The sequence below is a fragment of the Odocoileus virginianus genome, chromosome 15 (assembly GCF_023699985.2).
Source record: "Odocoileus virginianus isolate 20LAN1187 ecotype Illinois chromosome 15, Ovbor_1.2, whole genome shotgun sequence".
In the NCBI taxonomy this organism is placed as follows: domain Eukaryota; kingdom Metazoa; phylum Chordata; class Mammalia; order Artiodactyla; family Cervidae; genus Odocoileus; species Odocoileus virginianus.
The window spans coordinates 173,864-184,276 of record NC_069688.1 but is presented as its reverse complement, the minus strand read 5'-3'; the positions used below and the strand labels follow the sequence as shown (position 1 = coordinate 184,276).

The 10,413-nt window shown below is 65.5% G+C and overlaps 1 protein-coding gene across 1 annotated transcript; it reads right to left on the bottom strand.

Moving 5' to 3' along the window:
• Positions 1-7,039: 7,039 nt before the first annotated feature.
• ARC (activity regulated cytoskeleton associated protein) lies at positions 7,040-10,399 on the bottom strand. The gene is given in 4 exon segments (XM_020900033.2): positions 7,040-7,811; positions 7,997-8,122; positions 8,378-9,772; positions 9,774-10,399. Coding segments are annotated over 2 exon segments (1,173 nt in total). The 5' UTR covers positions 10,182-10,399; the 3' UTR covers positions 7,040-7,811; positions 7,997-8,122; positions 8,378-9,007.
• Between the last annotated feature and the right edge of the window lie 14 nt (positions 10,400-10,413).

Sequence of the window (10,413 nt, the reverse complement as noted above, 5' to 3'; positions counted from 1 at the left end):
GAGGGGAGAATAGTGGCAATGCAGAGAAACACTCAATCAAGAAAACAACTTACAAAAATGAGCATTCAGGGAGAAATAACCTTGAGGGGCAGCCCAGCCCTGGGCTGAAGGTACCACTGCCCATCCCTGAAACGCACTGGCCAGCGATGACTGCAGAACAGCTCTGCCAGAAAAGGACAGGCCCACGCAGCGTCCCTGAGTCCATCGTGCGGGTGGCCAGGCCTGGGGTGTGGGAGGAGCATCCTGGGGGAGGGGGATTCTGCTGTCCGGGGAAGGGGGATTCTGCTCTCCAGCGGAGGGCCAGGACTGGAGCAGGGCTGAGGTGTGGGTGGCTTGTCTGGGGTGACTTAAGCTCAGGCACCCCTGGACGGGAGCAAGCATCGGGAGGAGGCTGCCCAGGAGGCAGCTTGCAGAGGAAGGGAGGATCGGATCTGCAGGGAGCGGCTGTGAGAGGGGGTGACCAGGCAGAGGGCGGGGCAGTGTGTCAGCCTCCAGTGTGGGCTGCATGGGTGGGGGTGTGGAGGGGCACCCAAACGGCCTTGAATACCTGCTGGGGGAGTCAAGCAGGGTGCTGGGGCAACAGACAACCTCAGGAGTCAGATCTGGGGGTCACAAACTGGAGTCCTGGGTGGGTCCAGGCCCCACCTGGGGAGTGTCCCTGGCCTCCCCCACCCCACCCCGTCTGAGAAGCCTCCTTCTGAGGTGTCTCCCTCAAGCCTGAGGAAGGACGTGGACTCCCAGCCCAGCCCACAGCGTGGGCGTCCACGGCCCATCTGTTCTTGGTGGGGAAGCCCACACGCCAAGGGGTTTTCCTGCAGGAGCTGAAGGGAGCAAACCCCAGGCAGGGTCCCGGCAGGAACACGGCTTTCCTTCTCACCAGGGACGCGGCTCCAGGAGGCATAGGGGTCTGGGTGGACCTCGAGAGCTTGCTCCAGCAAGGGGTCAGAGGAGAGCGGTATCTGTGCTCCCCGAGGCCAGGTGGGAATCCTCACCTCACCAGGCTGTTTCTGAGGCCAAGGACGAATGGGGGGCTCATAGTCTGGGACACCTGGACCCCTCTACCGGGAGGCGTCAGGACTTCCAGTCAGGCCCCCCTAGCCAACACCTCCCACAGTGGACAGAAGGAAGTGACAGAGGAGGGTCTCTGACCACAATACCGACGCCCTCCCCCAGGGCAGGTGCCCTCGTCCCCATTTCTCCTGAGTGCAGAGACACAGACTAACATTTTCCAGCAGAAATGTATTGAGCACCAGGGCAAAACAGAGACAAGATAATTACGGGGATAACAGAGACTAAAAATAGCCTCCTTCGCAGCCCAGACTCCTGGCACAGGAGAAGCCAGACGAGCCAGCACAGGAGCCAGACCAGGGCTGCCAAGGCGGTGGACCCCTGGCATGCCCGCCAGCGAGGAGAGGGTGCAGGGTGGCATGGGGACGTCCGTGCTCAGGCAACAACTGCCAGGGCCAGGAGGGACAGGGAGGATCCAAGCTGATATCAAGGTGGGGGGGAGGGGGGCTTCTGCAAGAGGACGACATGAGCAGGGCTTTGTAGGGTGAATAGGAGTTTGGCAGAAAGTGACAGTTCCCTGCAGAAGGGGTAGAGGTGGGGGCACTGTGGGCTGCTTCACGGCTCCTAGTGGGACAGTCAGAAAGGTGGGCAAGGGTGGTGTCAGAGGGGGCCTCCAAGGCCACGGGTTGGAGCCATCTGGTGACCCTTGGTGTGTGGGCTCGCTTCCCCCTCAGGAAGCCTCTGTCTTTGGGGAACAGCCTCTAAGCCAGACTCCAGTCCCCGGGTACTCTGAGCCCGGGCCTGGCGCGCTCTGCGGGGGGTTCCTGTGGGCGCCCCGAGCTGGGCCTGGCATGCTGCTTGCAGAGTTCCCGTGGGCACCCCAAGCCTGAGCCCGGTGTGCTCCGTGCGGGGTTCCCGTGGGCACCCCAAGCCTGAGCCCGGTGTGCTCCGTGCGGGGTTCCCGTGGGCACCCCAAGCCTGAGCCCGGTGTGTTCCGTGCGGGGTTCCCGTGGGCACCCCAAGCCTGAGCCCGGTGTGCTCCGTGCGGGGTTCCCGTGGGCACCCCAAGCCTGAGCCCGGTGTGCTCCGTGCGGGGTTCCCGTGGGCACCCCAAGCCTGAGCCCGGTGTGTTCCGTGCGGGGTTCCCGTGGGCACCCCAAGCCTGAGCCCGGTGTGTTCCGTGCGGGGTTCCCGTGGGCACCCCAAGCCTGAGCCCGGTGTGCTCCGTGCGGGGCTCCCGTGGGCACCCCAAGCCTGAGCCCGGTGTGTTCCGTGCGGGGTTCCCGTGGGCACCCCAAGCCTGAGCCCGGTGTGCTCCGTGCGGGGCTCCCGTGGGCACCCCAAGCCTGAGCCCGGTGTGCTCCGTGCGGGGTTCCCGTGGGCACCCCAAGCCTGAGCCCGGTGTGCTCCGTGCGGGGTTCCCGTGGACACCCCAAGCCTGAGCCTGGCGTGCTCCGTGCGGGGTTCCCGTGGGCACCCCAAGCCTGAGCCCGGTGTGCTCCGTGCGGGGTTCCCGTGGGCACCCCAAGCCTGAGCCCGGCGTGCTCCGTGCGGGGTTCCCGTGGACACCCCAAGCCTGAGCCTGGCGTGCTCCACGTGCACCCTTTCGGCTGAGCCCCAACTGCCGCCATGCTCCTTCCTCGGGTCAGAGCCAAGCCTGGGGCTCAGCCGGGACATGGGGAGGGCCTCAGTGAAGGGCACCACACAGCCCTGACCCTCTCTGGGGCTGAGCTGAGGAGGCTGTGCTTGGAGGTGCCTGAGGCGCAGCCGTGCCCGGCGTCCTGGGCTCCTGCAAGGAGAGCGGGTCAGCGGGAGGACGCACCCTGCCGCAGAGCCAGGCGGGAGGAAACAGCTAATGAGAGCCCGGCGGCAGGCGGGGCGGGGGGCCTCGGGGAGGAAAGGTGGAGGAGGTCTGCTTCTCAGGGATTCTGGAAGGACAGAGCCCAGCAAGATGGGGAGGGGCCGGAGGGCTGGAGGGAGTGCGGCAGCGGCTGAGGGGTGGGCCGAGAGGAGTGGACACGGAGGTTGGGAGCGCTGCGGAAGCGGGGCTGGGAAGTTGGCGTCACCTTCCACCGCAGGGCCCTAGAGGCTGGCCTGGAATCAGGGCTTCACCCAGAGGCTGCGGAGACGCTTAGAGATCGGGCTCAGGGCCTTCCCGGTAGTGCTTTTATTCTTTCCAGACCGTTTTACTCAGGGAGGGGGTTCCAGAACAGCGCAAACCAAATGCAAACGCAGGCTCCAGCATCTCATACAGCAACACCTCCGGGGGAGAGCACGTATGTGGTGATGGCAAACAGAACGAGAGAAGCTATTTGAAATTCCAGGAAGAAACTAAACATCATAGAAGGAGGAAAATTAGCCTTCTAGCCTGGAGGACGCCAGGTCCGGCTAACTGAGCCTGCAACACGAAGTTAGCAGGGAAGGCGCGCTGGCCTCCCGGGGAGGGGCAGGGGCTGCCGCTCAGGGCCGGGCCACCCAGGACGCCGGAAGCTGGCAGGATGACTCGTTCTCTGTGGAGGAGACGCGGAGCCCCAGCCAGCTTGCCTGGGAGAGCTGCCATGGGCGGACTGGGCCCGGTGCAGTGGGCCGGGGGAGCCCAGGCCTCTCCTGGGGTCCCGCGGGGTCGTCGTGAGGCTGCGAGGCCCGGGCTGGGGACAGAGACGCAGCTCCAGGTGGACATGTGGGTGCAGAGAGAATAGCAAGAGCGGCCAGCCAGGCTGGGGGGCTGGGAGAGGGCACCCCTGCCCTGCCCAAGGCTTCCCACTTCCAGAAAGGCCGCCCCGCCGGCCACTCCACAGCCCTGGGGTCTGGCTCCAGCTCCTGCTGCAGCCCACATTGCTCTTCCGGGGCCCCCGAGGTGGCCTGGGGGCAACCCTGGGGCTCCAGGGTCCTCGGCAGGGGTCCGGAGTGGCTAAGACAGGACGGCTAGTGGACGGGCAGCGTGATGCCAGTTCAGGCTGACAGAGGGCAGAGGGACCCAGTGGAGGGGCCCAGAGCAGGGACCCTGGCTGCCTGATCTGGGCTGGCAGAGATGCGGAGGAGGCCATCAGGAGAAACTGCGGACCCCGGCTTCTGCTGGGCCTCAGCTTCCCCACCTGTGGAGAGGTCATCTCAGAAAGGAGTGGGGGTGGAGGGCCATAGGAACCCCCGCAGCTGCTGCCCACTGGCGCGGAGGGCTGGGTGCTGGGCTGCCCAGCCTCCTTCCTGGAGGAAACAGGCGGATGTATTCCACCCATCCCAGCTGCTGCGGAAGGGGGGCACCAGCTGGGCGCTCGGCAGGCAGCGTGGGAGAGCCCCTAGGCCGTCTGGCAGGTCTGTGGGGGCCCCTCGCTGGAGGGGAACCAGAAAAGGGGAAGTCTCATAATTTGGGCACGAGAGGAGTCTCATAATTTGGGCTGATGGGCAGCCAGGGCCCGGGGGCAGTGACTGGTCAGAAGTAGGGGTCATGAGTGGCCAAGGGGAGGGGACAGTGGGGTCAGGGTCAGTGGGGCCAGAAAGCACACTGTCCTCCCGTAGACAGTCCTCTGACCCTCAGCAGGAAGAGAAGCAGGCTTTATAGCAGCAGACCTAGCGGCCGAACCAGCTTGAATCTTGAGGTCAGGAGCATCCCTTCAAGAAAGTCATTACTTTGAGCATCTTCCAGGAGGTAGGCCTGGAAGACAAGGAGTCCTGGGTGGGTCCCGGCACCCCCGAGCCTCGGATCAGGGGAGGCCTGGAGCATACTTCACGCCTTGGACCCAGAGTCACTGTCCCCCCCGCTCCCCCCCGAAGTGAGGTGGGCCTCTGGAATTCTCAAGTGGATGAGCTATTGGCTGTGCACCCCCCCACCCCAAGGCACAGAGAGTCTGTGACACCCCTGGGCAGCCAGCGAAGTCACAGGCAACAAGACCTACCCTGCCAGCCCATGAAAGCCCACCCCGGCACAGGCCTGGGGGCCGAGTTTAGGCTGGGCCTGGGGGCAGCCACACCCAACGTGTTGAGCATATCCCAGACGGCACCCTGCCCCACATCCTCACATCAGCTCTGCAGGTGGACTCAATTTTCTAGAAAGAGAGGCCCTGGAACTTGAGCCCCAGCCCATCCGGCTCAGAAGCCCCCCACCAAGCTGGGTGTGCAGGGTGAGCCCCTGGGGCAGCCCCATCCCCCCCCCCCCCCATCTCTGCCTTCCCAGCTCCAACTTCCCGGGAGGGAGGAGATGAGACCCTGGCCTGAGGGGTATGGATGGGCGGGACGGCGGGGGTGGGGGCAGGGAGCACCCTGTCTGGGACCCTGGGTTGGGGGACTCTCCACGGCAGCTGGAGGTCTGGCTCCCCCGCCAGCGCCAGCCCACTCCACTCCGCCCTCCCGCCTCTTTTCTTGGGACACAAAGACACAGAGCTGCATCTCAGATTACTGTGAGTGTTCAGCTTGCCTGTTCTACAATCATCCAATTACAGACAGGAAATTCAAATTAAAAGGAAAAAGCACCCAGAACACCCAGCTTTTGATGTGAGCAGGAGTAGGTCTCCTGGAGAAATGACTGACTCTCAGGCATCACCATGGTGCCCAGCCTCCTGTTCCTGCCGATTTCCTTCCCCATTCTTGTCAGCACTCTGAGTGTTTGAAAGGAATAAAGGAGGAGAACAGGGAGGAGGCGGCCTTCACCGAGGGTGTCACACAGGGCGCCGGCTCGGTTCTGCGTGCACGGTGACGGCGTTCCTGGCAGCAGGTGGTTCTCGCTGCTCCCGTGTGTTTCCGGCCTTCCTGGGCGCTCCCTGCGTCCCGGTAGGCGCCATCCTCTCAGCAGGGGCAGCCACGTCCGGCCCTCACCCCACCCAGCAGAGCAGCCCCTTCTGAGGGCAGGGCCGGCCCCGGCAGGCCACGGGTGCCCGTCACCAACCACGGTGGCTGGGAGACACTGGGGGGGCTTTACCACCAGCCTGGCCAGGGCGAACCTATACACCTGTGCCTGAACGCCTGTACGAGGCGTTCCGTCAGACCCTCACCCACGAGAGATCCTGAGGGTCTGTATGAGTGTGACAGACTTTCTGTATCAGACGACTGGAACTAAAGATCAAGGGAGATAATCTGGGTGGGTGGGGGTCCATCAGTTGAAAGACCTGAAGAGCAGAGCTGAGCCTTCACCAAAGGAGACGTCTCATGCCCAAGGGGCCCCCTGCCCTGCAGACTCGGGGCTGGCCCTGCAGTCCCACCATCCCACCATCCCGTGAGCTGACTCCTCGACACAAACCCCTCCATGTCCACCTCCCCAGGCCTGCTTCTCACTCCACGCTGCCTGGTGGACAGGTCCGAGCCTCCCCCAGCCACAGGCCACCTGCCCATCTCCTGTAACTACCTGGTGTCCTCCACGAAAGCAGGTGTGTTACAGCTTATGTGCACAGTGTGGATCGCCTCCCGTCTAAGGTCTCGAGCCCGCAGTGGTTTCAGTGATGACTTCTCTGTCTGCAGATGAGGAATGTGAGGTTCTTCACTTTCCAGTATTCACTGGAAAGACTGATGCTGAATCCCCAATCCTTTGCCCACCCTGACGCTGGGAAAGATTGAGGGCAGGAGGAGGAGGCGGCAGAGGATGAGATGGCTAGAGAGCATCACCACCTCGGGACGTAGTGAAAGACAGGGGAGCCTGGCGTGCTGCAGTCCACGGGGCCGCAGAGTCGGACACACCTGAGTGACTGAGCAGTGTGAGGCTCAGAAAGATGGAGTTTAAGACCCTGCAGCCAAGACTCACCAAGGTCTCCCCGCAGCAGGGGCCTTAACCAGCTCTCACGGGTCCAAACCCTGAGAATCCCCTCTGGACCCACAGGCCTCTGGGCAGGTGGAGTCCTGGCAGCAGACGTGTGCCTGGGACCCTCACCAGCCCCCCTGCCCCCGGCACATCCCACACCTTGTCGTCCACTCAGCATGAACGGCAGTGGCTCCGGTGTTCTGAGATGGTCAGCCCTTCCCCTGGGTTCCAGGGTCCCGCCACCCTGAACGGTGGAGGGGCTGGCCCCCTCCAGCCAGCAGAGAAACAGCAGCACACACACGCCAGTAAGTTTCAGTGTTTTATTAACAAAGTCTTAGAAAAAGCGTCTGTCTTCAGGTGAGGTGGCAGGGTGGACATGACCTGGCCTGACATTCGAGGCTTGATCCACAGGGGGCAGGGACTTGACCACACCCCCCTGAGGACCTTGGGGCCTCCCTGTAGCCTGCGCCAGCCGAGGAGGGCAGGTTATGGCTTATGTGCAAAAATAAAATCTGGGGCGGGGGGCGGCGCTGGCAGGACACGGGACAGAGGGGCAGGCAGAGTTTCCTGAGGGAGCTGGTCTCCCAAGTCTGGGAGCCCCCAACCAGGCCTGCTTGGGCTGCAGACACAGGTGGCCAGCCAGCACCAGGGAGTTGGTGGCTGGGGCAGTGGGGGTCCAGCCCAGGGCCGAGGCAGGCCCTGGCAGGGAGCCTGAGTGAGCCCCAGGGGCACAGGCTTCCAGGCCTCCTGGGGCTGGGCCTGGGGCCACCGGGCGGGGCGGCCGTGGCGGAAGCTCTAGCGGCAGAGGATGGCCGCGCAGCGGGCAGGGGCTCCGGGGTGGGAGCCAGGCCAGGCCCGGGAAGGCGGCGGCCCTGGGGGCGGGCGGGCAGTGGGCAGCCAGCGGGGCGGGCATAGCGGCAGGCCCTGGCCCTCGCGCTGGCCCCTCTTCACCACCAGCTCTCTGCTGGGCCCCCTCCTCTGGTCTCAGGCTTCTCCTCTCGTGCAGGCAGCTTGCAGGGGGAGAGGAGAAGGGACAGTGCCGGGCACAGCAGCAAAGGCTCTGTGGGAGCCTGGAGACCTGAAAGGAAGGAAGACACGGGTGTCAGGGACTCGGGCAGCCGGGGTGGGGCGGGGCCGCCCTTTCAGAGAGCGAGCCCCTGGGGTCCCAGGGGGCTGTTTCTCAGCTGGCCCAGAAGACTGGAGGCCTGGGGCGAGCTGGGGGGCCCCTTGTGAGGACAGCCGGGGGCGGGGTCCCCTGTGTACCTGTCGTCACTCTCCTGGCTCTGAGGGCCGGCTGCTGCCTCAGCCGGGCTGGAGGACTCAGGCCCCAGGGGACCTGCCGCCTGCTGTGGGTGAGTCATCTCGGGGCTCTGGCCCTCTCCACTGGTGCTGCGGGGAGAGAAAACACAGGGCCTGGTGAGAGCTGGGTCAGCAACCTCCGCCAGCCCTGCCCCCGGGGACTCCAGCCCCCTCCCTGACCCCTGGGATCTCCCCTTCACACCACCCCAACCCCATCCCAGCAGCTGATTTTTAGGAGTGCCAGGGGCTCTGAGCCTCCAGCTTGCCTGGCAGGGTGGGCTTGGCCCTGGGCCCTCCCAGCCCTATGGTGCCCCCTGGCGGTGGTGCCAAGGGGCAGGGGCTCACCTGAGTGGCCAGGAGGCACCGGGTCGCCAGGTCTGTTGCTGCCACTGTGGCTGCTGCTGCTGCTGCTGCTGCTGCGTCTTGAGCTTGGGCTCTCCTCCAGGGGGAGGGAGCCACATTGCCCGAGGCTGGCCAGCTGCCCCGGGGGGCAGCAGGGGTGCCAGCCGGTCACGGCGACTGCCAGGAGAAGTAGCTTCCCTGAAGCCCAGGCTGCGGGGGCACCAGTGGCCCCTGAACTTCTGCTCTGGGGTGTTCCTTGAGCTGGGTGCGCGCCGGCCCATGCCATTTGGACACTGGGTTTCTGAGTGCCCAGAGGGCCCAGGCATTGATCAGGATAAGGAAACTGTTATGGCCTGAGAGCATGGAGGGCGGGGTCGCTGACTCAGGCCAGTCCACCAGCGGGGAAGACAGACGCAGGGAGGGTGAGGGCTGGGTCTGCGAGGAAGGGGAGCCCCTTGGCTGTCTGGGGGACACTGCCCGCATCTGGGTCACGCGGGTCTGTTGGAGTCAGGCTAGGAGGCTGAGGTGAGCGTCCGGCTGCACGAGGAGACTAAGGGCTCCCCTGCAGGGGCGGGCCCACTCAAAAGTCCCGGTGGGCGAGGGCCACAGGCGGGCAGACGGGGCCGGCACCCTCTACTCGGGCTGAGTCCGGTCGCTGGCTACGGACTCGTTGGTGAGGGCGGGCGTGAGGGCCTCGGCCTCCTCCGCGGCGGGCTCAGCCGCCTGCTCCAGGCCATCCTGCACCTCCATGCCCTTCTGGATGAGCTGCTCCAGGGTCTTGGGCAGCGGGGGCCGCAGGAAGCGCTTGAGCTTGGGCTGCAGCGTGCCCACCACATACTGGATGATCTCCTCCTCCTCGGCGTCCACGTACAGCGTCTGGTACAGGTCCCGCTTGCGCCACAGGAACTGGTCCAGCGGCTCGCCCTGCTTCTGCGGCAGGTCCAGCTCCCTCTGGATGGCCTCCCGGGACAGCGTGCCCTCGCTGTACTGCAGAAACTCCTTCTTGAACTCCACCCAGTTCTTCACAGAGCCCTGCTTGTATTCCCACCACTTCTTGGCTGGCCCGTTCATGTGGTTCTGGATCTGAGACAGCCAGTACTCCTCGGAGCCGCCCACCTGGCGCAGATAGTCCTCCAGGTGGCGGAGGAACTCCCGCGGGTCCTCGAAGACCTGCGTGTCCACGCCGGGGCTCAGCTGCCCGTCCTCCCCCGGCGCCCAGGGTGGGTACTGCTGGGCTTCCACTTCCTCCTGCCCCGGCAGCTGGCCGGCGGCCGGCGGGGGAGTGATGGCATAGGGGCTGACAGTGTAGTCGTAGTTGTCCGCATCCTGGCAGTAGCTCTCGGGACCCCCGACGCCCACCGAGACGGTGTGGCGCGCTGGGTCGCTGCCCACCGGGTACCTTGCCGCCCCCGGACTCCAGGCGGTCGGCCCACCTCTCCAGACGGTAGAAGACCTCCCGCCACACATGCATCTCCCGCTTGACCCAGCGCTCCAGGTTGGCGATGGTCTCCTGGCAGCGGCTCAGGCAGGCCTTGATGGACTTCTTCCAGCGCTGCGAGTCGCCAGTGGGCACGTACCCGTCCAGGTTGCTTTCCAGCTTGCCCACGGACCGGTGCAGCCCCTTCAGCTCCCGCTCCACTTGCTTGGACACCTCGGCGAGCAGGTGCCGGTGGGTCCTCCGCACGTGCTCCAGCATCTCCGCCCGGCACTTACCGATCTGCAGGATCACGTTGGGCTTGGCGGCCGGCCCGCCGCGGGGCGCGGGGTAGGCGTGGAGGCCGCCGGTCGTCCTGTGGTCCAACTCCATCGGCTCGCAGGTTACGGCGGGGCTCGCTCGGACAGCCGGGAGAGGGAAGCTGCAAAGTCCTCTTGGGGACGGCGAGGGGCTGCTGGGGGCCGGCTGCGCGGAGCTGCGAGGCGCGGCGGGCGGGTCCCGCGGAGGAGCTGCTGGTCCCGGCTGGTCGCGGCGGCGGCGGCGGAGCGGGAGGACTCAGCGCCCGAGCTCTGCGCTGGAGCTCGGCCGCCGGCTCTTTATGCCG